At 40.8% G+C, this 19,599-nt stretch overlaps 1 protein-coding gene across 3 annotated transcripts in view; it reads left to right on the plus strand.

The window, feature by feature from the left end:
• Nucleotides 1-17,339, plus strand: part of PAK1 (p21 (RAC1) activated kinase 1) — an 81,202-nt gene extending 63,863 nt beyond the window's left edge. For all 3 annotated transcript variants that reach the window (XM_028501505.1, XM_028501506.2, XM_055078706.1), the window contains exons 11-15: nucleotides 3,292-3,409; nucleotides 7,038-7,137; nucleotides 8,178-8,374; nucleotides 11,250-11,387; nucleotides 16,011-17,339. In XM_028501505.1, coding sequence (XP_028357306.1) covers nucleotides 3,292-3,409; nucleotides 7,038-7,137; nucleotides 8,178-8,374; nucleotides 11,250-11,387; nucleotides 16,011-16,097 — 640 coding nt within the window. In that variant the 3' untranslated portion in view covers nucleotides 16,098-17,339. The remainder of the gene's footprint in view (nucleotides 1-3,291; nucleotides 3,410-7,037; nucleotides 7,138-8,177; nucleotides 8,375-11,249; nucleotides 11,388-16,010) is intronic.
• Nucleotides 17,340-19,599: the final 2,260 nt, after the last annotated feature.

Here is a 19,599-nt window from a genome sequence, read left to right on the forward strand (position 1 = left end):
TCCGTTCTTCTGCCTCAGTTATTCTGCTACTGATTCCTTCTAGAGAATTTTAAATATCATTTATTGTGTTGTTCATCATTGTTTGTTTGCTCTTTAGTTCTTCTAGGTCCTTGTTAACCGTTTCTTGTATTTTCTCCATTCTGTTTCCAAGGTTTTGGATCATTTTTACTATCATTACCCTGAATTCTTTTTCAGGTAGACTGCCTGTTTCCTCTTCAGTTGTTTGGTTTCGTGGGGTTTTACCTTGCTCCTTCATCTGCTGTGTGTTTCTCTGTCTTCTCATTTTGCTTAACTTACTGTGTTTGGGGGTCTTCTTTTTGCAGGCTGCAGGTTCATAGTTCCCGTTGTTTTTTGGTGTCTGCCCCCCGTGGGTATGGTTGGTTCAGTGGGTTGTGTAGGCTTCCTGGTGGAAGAGACTGGTGCCTGTGTTCTGGTGGTTGAGGCTGGACCTTGTCTTTGTGGTGGGTAGGATCGCATCCGGTGGTGTGTTTTGGGGTGTCTGTGACCTTATTATGATTTGAGGCAGCCTCTCTGCTAATGGGTAGGGTTGTGTACCTGTCTTGCTAGTTGTTTGGCATAGGGTTTCCAGCACTGTAGCTTGCTGGTTGTTGAGTGGAGCTGTTAGCTTTGAGATGGAGATCTCTGGGAGAGCTTTCACCATTTGTTTTACGTGGAGCTGGGAAATCTCTGGTGGACCAGTGTCCTGAACTCAGCTCTTCCACCTCAGAGGCACAGGCCTGGCACCCGGCCGGAGCACCAAGACCCTGTCAGCCACACAGCTCAGAAGAAAAGGGAGGGAGAAAAAGACAGGAAGAAAGAAAGAAAAAAATAAAATAAAGTTATTAAAATAAAAAATTGTAAAAAATTATTAAAAATAAAATAATTAAAAATTAATAAAAGAAAGAAAGAAAGAAGAGAGCAACCAAACCAAAAAACAAATCCACCAATGATTACAGGCGCTAAAAGCTATACTAAAACAAAACAAAAAAATGGACAGACAGAACCCTAGGACAGATGGTAAAAGCAAAGCTATACAGACAAAATCACACAAAGAAGCATATACATACACACTCACTAAAAGAGAAAAAGGAAAAAAATATATATGTATATGTATATTTTTTTAAAAAAGAGGAAGGGAGCAACCAAATCAATAAACAAATCTACCAATGATAATAAAGTCTAAATACAAACTAAGATAAACATGAGACCAGACACAAATTAGGTGAAAGCAAACCCCACATCTACGGTTGCTCCCAAAGTCCATGCCTCAATTTTGGGATGATTCGTTGTCTATTCAGGTATTCCAGAGACCCAGGGTACATCAAGCTGATTGTGGATATTTAATCCACTGCTCTTGAGGCTGCTGGGAGAAATTTTGCTTTCTCTTCTTTGTTCGCACAGCTCCCGGGTTCAGCTTTGGATTTGGCCCCGCCTTTGCGTGTAGGTCACCTGAGGGCATCTGTTCCCACCCAGAGAGGACAGGTATAAAGCAGCTGATTAGGGGGCTCTGGCTCACTCAGGCCGGGGTGGGGGGAGAGAGGGGGAGGGAATGCGGGGCGAGCCTGCGGTGGCAGAGGCCAGTATGACGTTGCCACAGCCTGAGGCACACCGTATGTTCTCCCAGGGAAGTTGTCCCTGGATCACACCACCCTGGCGCTGGCGGGCTGCATAGGCTCCCAGGAGGGGAGGTGTGGATAGTGACCTGTGCTTGCACACAGGCTTCTTGGTGGCTGCAGCAGCAGCCTTAGCATTTCATGCCCGTGTCTGGTGTCTGCACTGATAACTGTGGCTCGCACCCGTCTCTGGAGCTCATTTATGCGGTGCTCTGAATCCCTTCTCCTTGCACACCCTGAAACAATGGTCTCTTGCCTCTTAGGCAGGTCCAGACTTTTTCCTGGACTCCCTCCCGGCTAGCTGTGGCACACTAGCCCCTTCAGGCTGTGTTCACACAGCCAACCCCAGTCCTCTCCCTGGGATCTGACCCCCAAAGCTCGAGCCTCAGCTCCCAGCCCCAACCTGTCCTGGCGGGTGAGCAGACAAGCCTCTCAGGCTGGTGAGTGCTGGTCGGCACTGATATTCTGTGCAGGAATCTCTCCGCTTTGCCCTCTGCACCCCTGTTGCTTCTCTCTCCTCCATGGCTCTGGAGCTTCCCCACCCCCACCCCCCATCTCTGCCAGTGAAGGGGCTTCCTAGTGTGTGGAAACTTTTCCTCCTTCACAGCTCCTTCCCAGAGGTGCAGGTCCCATCCCTATTCTTTTGTGTCTGTTTTTTCCTTTTTCTTTTGCCCTACCCAGGTACGTGGGGAATTTCTTGCCTTTTGGGAAGTCTGAGGTCTTCTGCCAGCGTTCAGTAGGTGTTCTGTAGGAGTTGTTCCACATGTAGATGTATTTCTGATGTATTTGTGGGGAGGAAGGTGATCTCCATGTGTTACTCCTCCACCATCTTGAAGGTCTCTCCTAGGTGACGTTTTTGTTTATCACATAATAGAGCTGAGTGATCCAGTCCCTGAGTGAGACTATCAGTTTTAACTCATGTCAGCCCCATAATCTCTCTAGGGTTACAGTACTAATTGGGAACCCTTGACTTCCAGAAGCAGCTTTGGTTCTGCAGCCTTTACTGAATTTATTCCATTCTTAGAGTCAGAGACATTCAAAATGGAGATCATTGTCAGCATAATGGCTATGTGTATAAAACTTTACAGCTTTTTAATGGCTCTTATAGTCAATACTTCATTTTACATTTACAATTATCTTTTATTTTACTCATTGAATTATTCAGTAAATATTGACATCTACTGTGCCACATTTTCTGGGAATGGAATCTTGAACAAGACCCAGTATGGGTCTCATGGATCTCAAATCTAATAGAATTCTAAAGGAGGTTTAGTGACTTTCCCTAATATTGGTAAGATGGACTCCACATCCCATCTTTGTCAAATGTTTGGATGCTCTCTACTTTCATGCAGAGAGGTGTGGGAATCATGCCGAATTTTAGGAAGTACTACTTTGTGTTGTGATGAAATAATTTTATATCTTCAACCTAGTGATTGTAGTTCTGTGTTTTGGGGCTTCACAGAACCGTGTGCTTTGTTTTCCCCAGGCGAATCCTTAAGAGATGTCAAGTTAGTGATTCTGTCCCACAGATTCTGCTTTTCCTTAGAAAAAAGAACCCTAGACTCTTCCAGAACTGAGGGAAATGCAGAGTCACTCTGGTATATGCTTGTCCTTTGAAAGCCACTGCTGTGGTCTAGTGTACTCTATTCCTTCTCACCCTTTATCTTTACTCCTACAGTTACCTCGTGGGAGATGAGCTATGGGTTGTCATGGAATATTTGGCTGGAGGTTCTTTGACAGACGTGGTAACAGAAACCTGCATGGATGAAGGCCAGATTGCAGCTGTGTGCCGTGAGGTAAGGCAAGTGGCCAACCAGACTTGAGCAGGACATGGCTTTCATATCCATATATCTCAAAGTTCTGCATCTGAAGGAATCTCAGCCTCGGCACTGTAGACGTGGGAGAAATTAGTTGTACTCTCTCCCATCATCCTCTTTTTATACCTGTTTTTAAAGATTACTATATTCTGAAAGTTAGAAAGTTCCTATATATATATATATATATATATATATATATATACACACACACACACACGTATATATATATGCATAATCACGCATAATTTCAACCTCTTAAAAATAACTGCGATGAACACTTATTTTCCTTTACCTCTTTTATATAGGTATATATTTTAATCATATTTTTATTCTGCTTTCCTGCTTTATTCATGTGCTTGAAGGAAATAAAGTAGAGTAAAAAGATAGTGACAGAGGAGGTACTATTTCAGACAGAGTAGTTAGGGGAGGTTTTGCCATAGATTTGAGGAAAGATCTGAATGGTATGAAAGAGTAAGCCAAGCAAAAATCTAGGGTAAAATACTTCCAGGCAAAAGAAATAGGAAACAAAGCTTAAGTAAGTATTCTCCTCTCTCCTCATTGCTATTTTATGTCTCAAGTCTGTAAAATGCTTGTATAAGAAGGGAAAATAAATACCTCTGCAAGGCCTCCATGAAAAGCAGTGTCCTCAGGGGATAGCCACATTTTCGTTAGAGCAAGAAGATGAGGGGAGTATTAGAAGAAGTTGAGCATATTGGGTGCTTTGCCGATAAGAGACTGGAACTTTCTGATAGCCTAATAATAGAAAAGTTTGGGAATGAGGGAGAGTAGAAGATTTAAGTGATTAGCAGATTAGGTTCAGAGTTTTATGGGGATCAGTATGCTTGGGTTTTGATGATGCAAGATTTGGAGGCATAGCGATGTAGTTTTATACTAATATTAGGAAAGATAAAGTCATGTGAAATCAATACTGTCCTAGAAAATATGATCACCTTTTCATTAAAAACCCTGGGATCTAGAACACATACACGCATAGGTTAATGGAATGAACACAGGCCTGGGATTCTTAGGAGATCTGATTTCTTTTCTTTGCTGTATCACTAAGGCAGTGTTTCTCAACTTTTGTTTCATTATCTTCCCTCCCCCACCCAGGAGCCTTTTAAGACATTTTTGCCTAATCACATTCCCTTCATGAAATTTGCTACCATAGATAAACTGTATATCTGTTTATATACTGGGGACCTTTGGAAAACCACAACCATTGTAATATCTAAGATGTTTTTCAGTCACACCAGGGACTGACTTTCCCTGGTTGAGATACATGCAAATGTATGCTTGGGGAAATCAATAAGCCTCGAGTGATTTATCTTAGAAATTGCAACGTTCACACTGTATATGCCTTAGGGGTACCATATGGATCAAAAAGCATTTGGAGAAACATTTAAATGTTACCTAAATAGGTGGCATTACTATTATCCTTAAGTTTTCATAGAGATAGTTCCCCTTTCTAAAAATACCTTTATTGAGATATAATTCACATACCATATTATTCACCCATTTAAAGTGTATAATTTAATGGGTTTTAGTATATTGAGTTATACAGCCATCACCATAATCAATTTTAGAACATTTTCACCACCCTAAAAAGAAACTCCATATCTATTAGCAGTCACCACCACCCCCACCCTCTTTCCCAGCCCTCCCAGCCCTATGCAACCACTAATCTATTTTCTGTCTCTATATATTTGCTTGTCCCAGGCATTTCATGTAAATGGAATCATATAATATGTGCATCTGACTGGCTTCTTTTGCTTAGTATAATGTTTTGAAGGTTCATCCGTGTTATAGCATATGTCCTTTTACTAGCAAATAAGATTCTATTTACTTATCTTTCCATCAATTGATGGACATTTGGGTAATTTCCACTTTTTGGCTGTTATGGATGATGCTGTGAACATTCACGTACAAGTTGTTGGTTGGATGTATGTTTTCATTTCTATTGGGTATATGCCTAGGAGTGGAAATTCTGGTCATACAGCAACTCTATGTTTAATATTTTAAGGACTGGCCAAAATGTTTTCCACAGTGGCTGTACCATTTTATATTCCCACCAGCAATGCATGAGGGTTCCAGTTTCTTGAAATCATCCTTTTTGTTTATAATTTTTTTAAATTAATTAATTAAGTTTTGGTTGCGTTGGGTCTTCGTTGCTGCGCGTGGGCTTTCTCTAGTTGCGGTGAGCGGGGGCTACTCTTCGTTGTGGTACACAGGCTTCTCATTGAGGTGGCTTCTCTTGTTGTGGAGCGCAGGCTCTAGGTGCGTGGGCTTCAGTAGTTGTGGCTCACGGGCTCTAGAGCACAGGCTCAGTAGTTGTGGCGCACAGGCTTGGTTGCTCCGTGGCATCTGGGATCTTCCTGGAGGAGGGATTGAACCCATGTCCCCTGCATTGGCAGGTGGATTCTTAACCACTGTGCCACCAGGGAAGCCCCTGTTCATAATTTTTTACATCCAGAGGCCAAAGTCTTTAGCCTCCTTAGGAAAGCAAGTCATACTTTTCCAGGGAAAAGCCGCTTCTGGATATTAGTTTGTTTTTAATTTAGCCATTGATATGTTCTTAGAAAGTGAAGTATTAAGTTGAGAATATTTAAATAGTATCTTATAATTGGTTTGCATTTTTAGTGTTTTTTAATCAGTGGAAGCCCCTAAAATTTTAGCTTTCGGTTATGATCTTAAACTAGTAGATTTAGTAACTCTTAGAGTATCTTTTCTGATCCCCACATTTTACAGATGGGGGATAGCCAGTAGCCCAGAGGGAATAAGAGATTTGTCTAGAATAATATTGTTGGTCAGAACCATGCATTTTCATTGTTCCAGTCTCTATTTTACTTATTCTGCTTTCTAAGTCTGGGTGTTTTCCAAGGTTCTTTTCTTTCTCCTCTATCTCCTATAGCATTTGCCAGTCCCAACCATTACCATAACTTAAAAAAAAAAAAATCACCTCTTCACGAATGACTTGTAAACATTTATTTCAAGTCCAGCCTGTCTACAGAACTCAAGATTCACATCTGCAGTGGCCTACCGGACGTTAGTCTGCAAATGTTCATAGGAATATAAAAACCAGCATGCCCCAAACAGTAGAAATTTATCTCCTCACCAAAATAAGATTATCCTCCTAAGTTCACTGCTTCTAATATCATTTCCGTTTGTCTAGTTTCCCAAATATGACTCTTATTTGTCGCTTTCCTCCAGTTTTTTCATTACGAAATCCTTTCCATTCTTCCTCAGTATTTATTTATTTTTTGTTGCCTCGGGTTCTTTGTCAAGGTGCTGATGTCTGTAAACAACTCTAAAATACTTTGGAGGAACTCCTGTAGTTAAAGAAAACTATTATAAGCTATGTTATAATACGGTATGGTCAAGTATATTATAAGAAAGATATAAGGCAGCACGGAGTGTTAAAAGAATGCTTAGCTAAGAGACAGGAGACTAGGTTCCAGACCTGCCTCTTCCACTTATTTGGAGTAAGTCCTTTTACTCACTGGGGCCTCACTTTTGTTATCATCAAATGAGCCGGTTGGATTAGCGATTTTCTGTAAGTCTTCATATTATATGTCCTTTCTTTCTCCCTCTGCCCACACCACTTCAATAGTGCCTGCAGGCTTTGGAGTTTCTGCATTCGAGCCAAGTTATTCACAGAGACATCAAGAGTGACAACATCCTGTTGGGAATGGATGGCTCTGTCAAGCTAAGTGAGTAGGAGTGGTAATACTTCTCTTCCCTGTAGAACCCTGTCTCCTCTGGGATGATAATCATATAAGAGAAGCTACAAGACTCACCAGAGAATCTGTATTTCCTTGGATATGAGGGCACTTTATATTACTCAGCACTATATAGAATGACATTTCTTTTTTTTTTCCACTCATTTATATATTCAGCCAAAAAAATTTACTGAATGCCCACTATGTGCTAGGACCCATGATGGGTGCTGAGGATACTTTTGCCTGTATTTAAGTATTTCTCGATCTAGTACGGGAAACACAAAATACATAATTAGAAGAAAGAGTTTAGTGTAACTTCTTTCATTCAGTCGTTCATTCAGCAAACTTTTATTAAATGTCTGTTGAATACTGGGCCCTCTGGGAATGAAAAAAAGGAGTAAGAAGACATAGTCCTTCTTATTGAAGGCCTCATAATTAAATAAACATATAATTGCAATATAATGGGAATGAACTGCAGGCAGAACATTTTGTTCAAATGTGTAAGGACCAATAGTCCAGACAAACAGGTTGTGTCACAGGTGGATGGGCTGCTTATGGGAAGACTGTTAGCAGTCTCTGTCCTGGGGCACAGGGTGAGGAACTTATTAAAGCAGGGCCATGCCTAGTTGTAGGTGATTAGGGTTTAAGTCCAGGACTCATGCCCAGGAAATAAAACAAGGACCTAGTTACCAGATACTGGTGTATGGGAATGATTTTCAAGAAGAAAGCAGTACTGGGGCAAGTAATCAAGGTCAATGGGGGCGGCTTGGACTTTAATGCCTAGTGCTTCTGGTTTGAGGAGGGGTAAGGAAGCCAGAGATGATATTTATTATGTTCCTCCTTCAAGGTTGACCAGGAGACAGGCTAAGAGCTGAAGGTGGCAGTTAAGTGATTCTAGCTTTAGAGAGACAAGGGATGCAGTGGCTAAGATGCAGGCAGAGCTTGATACCTAGGGGTAGGCACATAGTCTATATTTACAGAAGGAATACCCTACATATAAATCCTTTCTGTCTTGTCTTGTCTTTTTCTAGCTGATTTTGGATTCTGTGCCCAGATCACCCCAGAGCAGAGCAAACGGAGCACTATGGTGGGAACACCGTACTGGATGGCACCAGAAGTTGTGACACGGAAGGCCTATGGGCCTAAGGTTGACATTTGGTCCCTGGGCATCATGGCCAACGAAATGATTGAAGGGGAGCCCCCATACCTTAATGAAAATCCTCTGAGAGTGAGTGTTACTAGGCCCATATCAAGATGTTGGCCATCGAAATGATTGAAGGGGAGCCCCCATACCTTAATGAAAATCCTCTGAGAGTGAGTGTTACTAGGCCCATATCAAGATGTTTGGGCTGCTGGATTTCTCTTTTCTGGATAAAACTAAGTAAGCACTGTTGAATTTAAAGTATAAATGCTTAAAGAAAAGGTATATTAGCAGTCATTCATTCATTTATTCAATGATTATTTGAGTTCTTATCATGGGCAAGAAACTGTTCTACTGATAATAAATTAATATATAGTAACAGAAGGTAAGAGCTGTGAAAAAAAGCAGAGTAAGTGGCTTAAGAGAGTAAGGGGGGAAGGAGGGAGAAGTGTGCTATTTTATTCTAGGTAGAGAATGAAGTCTTCTCTTGTAAGTTATTTGAGGAGAAATCTGAAGAAAATAAAGTAGTGAGCCATGAGATTAATGTGAGGTAAGAGTTTTCCAGGTGTCAAATATATAAAGAGCTTGTTTTGAGAACGTGCTTGATACATCCTAGGGAAAACCAAGGAGGCCAGTGTCCCTGAAGTGAATGAACAGAGTGGACAAGGTTCTGTGTTAATTTGAAAAGTTTATTAAACATCCAAGTGGAGATACTGAGTAGAATTGGGCATAAGAGTTCAGAGTTCAAGGGTGAGAGGTCAGGACTCTAAATATAAATTTATTAGTAGGTATTATATAGTTGGTTTATTTAAAAATCAGAGCTAGTTGATAATGAGATCACTCACCTAGGGAGTGAGGGGAGAGTACTGAGACCTGGGATACTGTCATGTTTACAGGTTAGAGGAGCTAGCAAAGTGGCCAGTGAGTAGCCTTCCAGGTCGGAGAACTGAGAGAAGTGTCCTGGAGCCAAGAGGACAAAGTGTTTCGAGAAGGAGGATGGATCACTGTGTCAAACCTGACTGATAGGTTGCATTTAAGATAACCCTAAGAAATTATCATTAGATTTGCCAGTGTGAAGATTGTTGATGACTTTGACAATCAGTTTTACTGGAGTGATAGGAATGAAAGCCTAATTAAAGTAAATTCACCAGAGTGGGCAAAGTTGAGATGGCATGTGTAAGCAGTTAGTTTTTACTTTTCATTGTTGTTTTCTTTTAAAGGAGTTTTGCTTTAAGGTAAGGAGTTTTGCTAAGGTAACAGTGGAGCAATATCTTAAAGTGGAGTCGAGGGAGGGTTTGTTTGTTTATTTATTTATGGCTGTGTTGTGACTTCGTTGCTGCACGTGGGCTTTCTCTAGTTGCAATGAGCCGGGGCTACTCTTTGTTGTGGTGCATGGGCTTCTCATTGTGGTGGCTTCCCTTGTTGTGGAGCACAGGCTCTAGGTGCGCAGGCTTCAGTAGTTGTGGCATGCGGGCTCAGTAGTTGTGGCTCACAGGCTCTAGAGTGCAGGCTCAGTAGTTGTGGTGCACGGGCTTAGTTGCTCCGCAGCATGTGGGATCTTCCCGGACCAGGGCTCAAACCTATCTACCCTGCATTGGCAGGTGGATTCTTAACCACTGTGCCACCAGGGAAGTCCCTTTTTTTTTTTTAAGATGATATTATTATAACATGTTTTTTTGCATATGGGACTGATCTAGTGGAGAGGAAAATGGTCATGTACAAGAGAGAAGTGACATCTGTAGGAGTGATGTCCTTAAGTAGATGAGGGGGGTTGGACCAAGTACTGAAGTAAAGAGCATTACATTAGAATATGCACAATTTATCTGTTGTAATAGGAGAGGGAAAGCAGGGTATGTGACTACAGATGCAAGTAGGTTGGTAATTTTGATCATGGGCAAATGTGAAAGTTATTTTTATTGCTTTCATTTTGTTGTTTATTCCAACCTCCCATTCAGTGCAGGAATTCCCTGTGCATTGTCACTGATAGGCGGTCATCTAATCTTAGTTGGATACCTCTTGGATAGCTCTGATTATTGAAAAGTGCTTTAGTGTACCAAACTAAAACTACCTTCATAGTTTATACCCTTGGCCCCCAGTTTTGCCTTGTGGATCCACATGCCACTCATCTTCTTCCACCTTACAGTGGCCTTGAAAATGATATCAGTAGGGCGTGACAGAAATAAGACTGGAAGTAGAGTCAGAGGACATGAACTTGTGTAAACAGCATGATTCCAGGCATATCTCTTTATGTTTCTGGACTTTATCTGTGAAATGGGGATGATAATTCTTGCCCTGCCTATTACCCAGAGTTATTGTGGTCATTAAATGAGACAGTATTTGTGTAAACACTTTATGAATTAAAGTGCTGAGTGCTTTAAAAGGTTTAGTTTGACTGTGTTTTTCTTTACCTTTCCCAGGAGACGCTTCATGTTAGGGGACGAGGATGGCAACAATGAAACAGGTTGCTCCTTTACAGAACACTTCCTTTATATATATTTCTGTCTGCTAGAAGAGATCAGTTTTTAGATGAGTGAAGTGATGGCAACAGGAATAATTTCCTTCGGCAAATGGGCAGGTGTTTAACTCGTCAGGCTAAATGAATAATAAACCATTTAGATCTATAATCAAGGATAATAATAAACCCTTGGGTCAGTAACACACTTCATAAGCTTACAAAGTGCTTTTAATATACTATCTTGTTTTATTTTTCACACATGTGAGATAGGCACTATTATCATCCCTGTTTTACAGATGAGGAAGTTGGAAGTTCACTGGCTTGCACCTGGTTACATGGCCTTTAAATGTTAAACCTGACCCTTAACTCATATTCTTTCCAGTATACCAAAGCTGCCTCTGTGTTCTGAAGGCAGAAAGCAGCTGACCATATTTCTAGAGGGCCTGTCTGGGGACCAAGAGAGAACCTCAGTTGGAGCCCAAGGCAATTCTCTGTTTGTATTGCCAGGCCTTGTACCTCATCGCCACCAATGGGACCCCGGAGCTTCAGAACCCAGAGAAGCTGTCAGCTATCTTCCGAGACTTTCTGAACCGCTGTCTTGAAATGGATGTGGAGAAGAGAGGTTCAGCTAAAGAGCTGTTGCAGGTAACTGTCCCTATGCAGGGAAGCACCTAATTTGAGAAGTCACTAAACCAAGGCTTTTTTTGCTTCATTTTTGTCTGTGAGGTACTGGCTGTTATAGAACTAAGCTTCTCTCCTAGCACATCCCATGCTCAATTTGTATTCCTAGTTCCCTCGTCTTTATCCTTGGGCCTTTGCTCATGTTATTCCCTTAGGCTCTTCTTCAGCCTATTAAAACTCTGTACATTCTCCTAGGCTGTATCTTATAGAGTTACTTTCTGAGTTCCTGTTGAGCTTTGCTTGTGTCTTCCTTTGGTGCCTGTTTTGTCCTGCCTGAATTAGTCTGGCAGAGTTTGAGTGAGTCTTAATGAGAAGAAACTCTTTGATGTTCAAATCTTATATAACTTATATACAAGTTATATTTTACTGGGATAAGCTCAAAAGATAGATTTTCAGTAAAGGATATCAGAGGGCATTAGTTTAGAGGATAGTTCGTGCAGCTTTTCAAGTCTTCCCAGTTTCTTCATTGGAAACCCTCTCAGATGGTGGGGATAATAGACTGCTTGTTTGTTTGTTTGTTTATTTATAAATTTTTTGGCTGCAGCACGTAGGATCTTAGTTCCCTGACCAGGGATCGAACCCACACCCCCTGCAGTGGAAGCACAGAGTCTTAACCACTGGACTGCCAGGGAAGTTCCATATAGTCTGCTTGTTTGGAGTAAGATCCTGCCAGGCTGTGGGGAACCTGGAGCTGGGGGTTTACCAAGCCTTTTATACTCTGCCAGCTTAATCCTGAAATTACAGCATAATTATTTCATATAGTTGTAAAAACTGCTTTTAGATGACCACATTATTTGTATTTAACATTTATGTCTCTGGTACAATTTCTCATTACTAGTGTTATTTTACTACAGTGCCAACTGGTGATTTAATAAGTATCCCATGCAACTTAATGACAATGATTAATTTGTAGGCTTTCATAGTCAGTTACTTTTTTTTTTTTTTTTTTTTTTTTTTTTTTGTGGTACACGGGCCTCTCGCCCAGCCGCTCCGCGGCATGTGGGATCTTCCCGGACCGGGGCATGAACCCGTGTCCCCTGCATTGGCAGGCGGATTCTCAACCACTGCGCCACCAGGGAAGCCCTAGTCAGTTACTTTTGTATTATGAGGACTAAGAGCAACTGGTCAGGGCAGGGTAGGACCTACCATACTGTACCACATTAAAGTTAGTTATGAACAATTCTGTCTTTCTTACTAGATTATAACTTCTATCTTATTAATCTCTTGTCTCCTCTTATACCTGAGACCTGACTCAAAATAGGTGTTCAGTGGGAGAAAACATTTGCAAGTGATATGACTGATAAAGGGTTAATATCCAAACTATATAAACAGCTCATACAACTCAGCAAAAAAAAACCCCAAACAACCCAGTTAAAAAATGGGCAGAAGACATGAATAGACATTTTTCCAAAGAGGAAATGCAGATGGTCAACAGGCACATGAAAAGATGCTCAACATCGCTAAGCATCAGGGAAATGCAAATCAAAACCACAATGAGATATCACCTCATATCTGTCTGAATGGCTGTCATCAAAAAGAACACAAATAATAAATGCTGGAGAGGGTATGGAGAAAAGGGAACCCTCCTTCATTCTTGGTGGGAATGTAAATTGGTGCAGCCAATATGGAAAACAGTCTGGAGGTTTCTCAAAAACTCAAAATAGAACTACCATATGACCCAGTGGTTCCACTCCTGGGTATATATATGAAAGAAACAAAAGCACTAATTTGAAAAGATACATGCAGCCCAATATACATAGCAGCATTATTTACAATTGCCAAGATATGGAAGCAACCTAAGTGTCCATGAACAGATGAATGGATAAAGAATATTCCATACAGTGGAATACTACTCAACCATAAAAAGAATGAAATCTTGCCATTTATAACAACATGGATGAACTTGGAGGATACTATGCTAAGTGAAGTAAGTCAGAGAAAAACAAATACCATATGCTAACACATATATACGGAATCTAAAAAAAAAATGGTTCTGAAGAACCTAGGGGCAGGACAGGAATAAAGACGCAGACATAGAGAATGGACTTGAGGACATGGGGAGGGGGAAGGGTAAGCTGGGACGAAGTGAGAGAGTAGCATGGACATATATACACTACCAAATGTAAAATAGATAGCTAGTGGGAAGCAGCTGCGTCGCACAGGGAGATCAGCTCGGTGCTTTGTGTCCACCTAGAGGGGTGGCATAGGGAGGGTGGGAGGGAGACGCAAGAGGGAGGGGATATGGGAGTATATGTATACGTATAGCTGATTCATTTTGTTATACAGCAAAAACTAACACACCATTGTAAAGCAATTATACTCTAATAAAGATGTTAAAAAAATTGTGAATCACTGTATTGTACACCTGTAACTTATATAACATTGTACATCAGCTATACTTCAATAAAATATAGGTATTCAGAAAATACTTGTTGAATTAAATGGGATTGCTTAAACTTCATCAAAATGTTACCCTCTGGAATATTTTTAGCACCTCTTTGTAATCAGAGTAACTGACTACAGAGCACTGGTCTATTAGATATGAGATCTGAGTTCTGCCAAGTGTAACCCATTAGTTTCTAGCATCTTCTGGGAATAAAACCCCCTTATAACAGGCAGTATAATATAGGATCCTTTGCGTTTTATATGAGGTTTGTTCTGGAAACCCTAAGCTTTGGGAAATGTGCAAATACTATTCTTAGCCTCAAGATGATATTGTTAATTAGGTATTAAAATATAGTTATTGAAAGATGAACTCCTTCTAGAGTTTCCTTCCTGATATAATAATATAACTACTAATAAATACACTATGTTGAATTTTTACCACATTCTAGGCACTAAGCACTTTATATATATTTTCATCTATTCTTTTTAATAACCTTGTGAGTTAATAGATTCTTGTTTTCCCATTTCTACAGGTGAGGAAACTGAGGTTTCAAGTGTTTAGTAACTTTTCCATGATTATGTAGCTGATAAGCAGTGGATCCAGGATTTCAACCTATGTCTATTTGGCTCTCAAGTGTGTATGCTCTTGGCCACTGCTTGGCTCAGAGTGTTAAAACTTGAAAGACCTTAGGGCTTATCTCGTCTGCTTTGTCCATTACACAGAGAAGGAAATGGAGGCCTCCCAGTTGGGTGTTGGATCATGCTGCTTTCTCAGCTGGGAGGGGAGTTGTATAAACATGTGATCTTAGAACACTGACTCTTTACTTTGTTATTGTACATTGTAAATATTCAAAACCTTGACTTTCAGAGTCTTAAATCATGAAAGCTTCACATCTTTGTCTCCTGTGAAAACACGTATATGGACAGAAATACATAGGGTTTTATGTTTGAATTCGTATCTTCATGATTTAGCCAAGATCTTTTATTCCTTTTGTAGTAATAGTAACTTCTTGTTCTCAGTACCTCTTTATATCCTATCTCTGTCCAAAAAGAAGTTGAAGCACTTCCAGCAAAGAATATGTGTAAATATGTCTATATGTATGTGTGTATACGTATACAATATGATTAATAAAAGAGACTTATGAGGATGGCAGAAGAATCAAATATGCTAATCATTTGAGTTAAATAGTTTTGTTTAAACATCACATTTGGTTCTTAGTTTCCTGGTAGCAAGGACAAAAAAGGAAATATGTTAGTTTCTATGTTTCTTATCAAATGGAAGAAACATCCTGCATCCTCAAGACACAAAGCTTTTTCACTAGTAAATGTAAGAAAAGTCATTTTTAGTTAAGAGGCTCTGAGTTACATAAAGAATTGTTTTCCATAATGTTTTTTACTGAAAACATAAAAATAGGTTTCATATGGTGTTTTCTCCAAAATGGTCTTCTTTAATAGTTGTGGGTGTGGCCCAAAGTACAGCCCAGTGAAAGTGGTTTGGGAAAGAACCAAGCCATTGAAGTCCTTCCTGGGTTAATTAGCCTTACTAGATTCAAGGATAGAACAACAAATTCCTAGATCAATGCTCCTGAAGTGCAGTATTGCAATGTACCATTGGATCATGATCAATTAATAACCTTCCCTCTGAGCTGATTATTATTCTGATTATCACCATAGTTTGGTCTTACCTAATATAAGATGGAATCATACAATATGAACTCTCTTGTGTCTGGCTTCTTTCATGCAACATGTCTGTGGGATTCATCCTGTTGTTAGTGTATCAATTATTTATTTTTTATTGCTCTAATTTTTGTGTGGTATTATATAGATATAATATTATTCATTCTTCCATTATCTTGGACATTTGGGTTCTTTTCATTTATAACTGTCATAAGTAAAGCTGCTGTGAGCATTTTTGTGTGTGTCTTCTGGTGGATTCACAAGCCTATTTCTCTTGGAAATATATCTAGAAGTGGAATTGCTGGGATATGGGATAGACGTGTATTTAGCTGTAGGTAGATACTGCCAAACAGTTCTCCAAAATGATGTGTTATCTTTTAAAGATGTCCTTCAATTTGGGGATGATGATCTGAAGCTCTCCAGGCAGCACCTTGTGCAAACATGGATGCCCTTAACATCTTGTAATGGTTGCTGAGGAAGAATGGAAAATTGTCATGTGTCTTTTGTTCTTTTTCTCCTCTTTAGCATCAGTTCCTGAAGATTGCCAAGCCCCTCTCCAGCCTCACTCCACTGATTGCTGCAGCAAAGGAGGCAACCAAGAACAATCACTAAAACCACGTCACCCCAGCCTCATTGTGCCAAGCCTTCTGTGAAATAAATGCTCATTTCGGAAATTCCAGCCCCTGATGCTCTTCCTTGTCTTGCTCCTCCCCTTTCCTGATCTAGTGCTCTCAAGACTTTGATCCTTGAAAACCATGTGCCCAGCATTGAGGAGAACTGCAGTTGACTAATCGGATGATGGCCATTTTAAAATAAGGAATTTGCTCCCAATCTGTGGATGTGAGGGTGGTTTATGATCAAGGGCTTATATGAATAAACCCTTGGACTCCTATTTCTACATAGCAAAATCCTTCCCCCACCAATCAGTTCTTGACTGTATGACTGTTTGGCTTTATAACATTATCAATTTGCAGTCGGTTGAGATTTTTCTTTAGTGGTTGCTTTTCTATTTCAAAACTGCCCAAACACACTGTTGTACTTGAAAATTGGAATAGCTTGAGGAATGCCATGGGGGTTGATATTCTTCCAGGGACATGAAATGGCTCTTTTTTCTGGACCATGATTTTGGCACAGCTGATCCTGATATGGGAGGGAGAGCTACCACATTTTTCTTTGTGTTTGCTTCTAGCAGCTGTTTGGGAGGATCTTGACCCAATAGTGTTCCCCATGCTATTTCTTGTGAAATGGTCTTGGCTATGTAGCAGCTTTTGACTCCCTAAATCCCCCTGGGCTGCTGCCCTCATTCTTTCCTTGTTTAGAACATTGAGAGGTTTCCTACGGCACATGCTGGGTGAGAGCAGAGTGAAAAGTCAGGAAAAAAAATTTAGCTGCTTTTAGAACAAGGCTGGGCATCAGCACCTGTCCAGCTATACCTATGTGATGTTTCAAGAACTCAGCCTCTTTTTCCATCAGCAATAAGGAGCTAAAAGATTAACTCAGATCTTCTGATGGCCTGAATCTTTGGTCAAAGGGAACAATCTCCAAATCTGAGACTACGTGTTAGTTTTGGATGGATTTGTTGGCCTGAGATGATAGTCTGCCAGCTGTGAGGGGACCCTGTTTTTACAATGCATGGCCAAGCTCTCTGCAAATGGAAATGCCTGCACTGGGTGTTGGGGATGTTTGCTACCTCCTGCTATCTTTGTGGTTTTGGTCCTCCCATTATGGTAGGACCCCTGGCCAGCATTATGGCTTGTCATGTCAGCCCCAATGGCTACCTTGTCATGCTCTGAGGTACTACTGCCTCTGCAGCACAAGTTTTATTTCCTTCAATAAAAGGAGATGAAAATATTCTACTTGGAGTATGCTTTTCTTTGTTTCTTTCCTTCCTTTTCCCCTTCCTTTCTTTTCTAATTTTTTATTTCGATATTTTGAAAGTTAAGAAAAAAAAATTTTTTTTTTCTTCCGGAATCATTTGAGATTAAGTTGCAGATAAGCTGCCCCTTTACCACTATATACTTCAATGTGTATTCTTTATTCTTAACACTTTAAAATATAATTTAATTAAGAGAAATGGGCCAAAAATGTTCGTATATTATAAGGTATTGGCTTAGGCAGTTGTGGAGGGTGAGAAGTCCCATGATCTGCATCTGCAAGTTGGAGACCCATGAAAGCCAGTGGTGTACTTTGAAGGCCAGACAGCCAGAGAGCCGTGGTGTAGATTCTAGTCCAAGTCTGATGCCTGAAAACCAGGAGCGCTGAGGGTAGGCGAAGATCGATGTCCCAGTTGTATAGTCAGGCAGAGAGCAGCCTTCCTCTCCCTTTTTGTTCTATTCAGGCCATCAGCTAATTGGATGATGCCCACATTGGGGAGGGCCATCTGCTTTATTCAGTCCATCAATTCAAATGCTAAACTCTTCTGGATATACCCTCAAAGACACACCCAGAAATAACATTTAACCAGATAATGGGCTTCCCATGGCCCAGACAAGTTGACAGAATTAACCATCACACTCCCCATCCCCACCTCCAAGTGAAGGAGGTAACTCCAGCGAGGACTGAGTGAGCCAACAACTCTTATAATGCTATGTGGTTCGGGCTTTTAGATTAAGGGGTCAAAAGTGATGATTGGTGACCCCCGATATTGTCTTATGAAAAAAAATACACAGGCACAGGAGATCCTCCATGCAGTTACTGAAAAGACAAGTACAATTGGATTGCTTATATATAAGGTAGAAGGAATGTTAGATGATGGTATAGCCCATCAGAAGACAGGAATGATGAAGACCCAAAGATTGTACCTCCTTACTTTGAGATTGCAGAAGTAAACTGGTTAGTCTGATGAGGGCTGAGGAATTGTTAATTACCCCTTTGGAATCTTAGAGTTATCTGATTGGTTGGGTTTTAAAACCCCAGCGTTGGCTGTCCTGTGAACTTTCCAACACTCAATTTAAGCATTAGAGGGATGACTGTTTATGTAACCGAGCAGGACCCTGTGGGGCCCACCTGGGCATAAAAGCAGTTCCATGTCCCCTCCTTTCTTATTTGCAAGATCAAGGCTTCAGCCTTCTAGACCTTACTGAGTTCCAAAGAGCAGATTAAACAGTTTCTAATCAGTGAAGTAAGGGAATGCAGAAACAAAGGAGGAACAATCAAGAAACTGTAGTGCAGGACTTCCTTGGCGGTCCAGTGGTTAAGACTCCACACTTCTCATGCAGGGGGTGTGGGTTCAATCCCTGGCTGGGAAACTAAGATCCCACATGCTGTGCAGTGCAGCCAAAAAAAAAAAAAGAAACTGTAATGTAGCCATTAAAGCAGGATCCTGGTTCCTCCTCAAGGGATATACATAACAACATCTTTGAGTTCTTCTGCAGGAACTAAGGCCCCCATGCAGGTGGAGGATGGTTCAGGCTGAGCACAAGATTCCTGGAACATCAACCTGTTACCTCACCACCAACCAATCAGAAGAAGTCACACAACCCTTCAGCCCTCACCCCAAATTTTGCCTGTAAAAACTTTTCTCCATAAACCATTGGGGAGTTTGGGGTTTTTGAGCACGAGCCACCCGTTCTCCTCGCTTAGCTCTGCAATAAGCCTTTCTCTGCTCCAGACTCCGATGTTTCAGTTTGTTTGGCCTTACTGTGTGTCTGACACTCAAACTTTTGGCCTTACTGTGTGTCTGACTACTGGTATATCTAGACATCCACTCAGATAATGGAATATTCTTTAGGTCCATGCAGCTTAACCACATATTTCCATGCCTTTCCTTGCCTGCAGAGTGTGGAAACAGAACTCAAACTCTCTACTCATAGACAATCACTGCTTGTCTAATTCTATATGAGTACTGAACACATCTGTCCCCTATGTGTTAGTTTTCTATCACTGCATAACAAATTACCACAAACACCGTGACTTAAAACAACACAAATTATCTCACAGTTTCTATAGGTCAGAAGTTGGAGCATGATGTGGTTGTGTTACCGAATCAGGTCCGTCTGGTTGCTGCTCAAAAATCAAAACTTGAGAGAGAGAGACAGATGTTGGTAGAAAGGAAATTGGTTTTAATCAGAATGCCAGCAATCCGGGGAGCTGGTGGATTCATTGTCCCCCCCAA

The sequence above is a fragment of the Physeter macrocephalus genome, chromosome 16 (genome assembly GCF_002837175.3).
Source record: "Physeter macrocephalus isolate SW-GA chromosome 16, ASM283717v5, whole genome shotgun sequence".
NCBI classification, from domain to species: Eukaryota; Metazoa; Chordata; class Mammalia; order Artiodactyla; family Physeteridae; genus Physeter; species Physeter macrocephalus.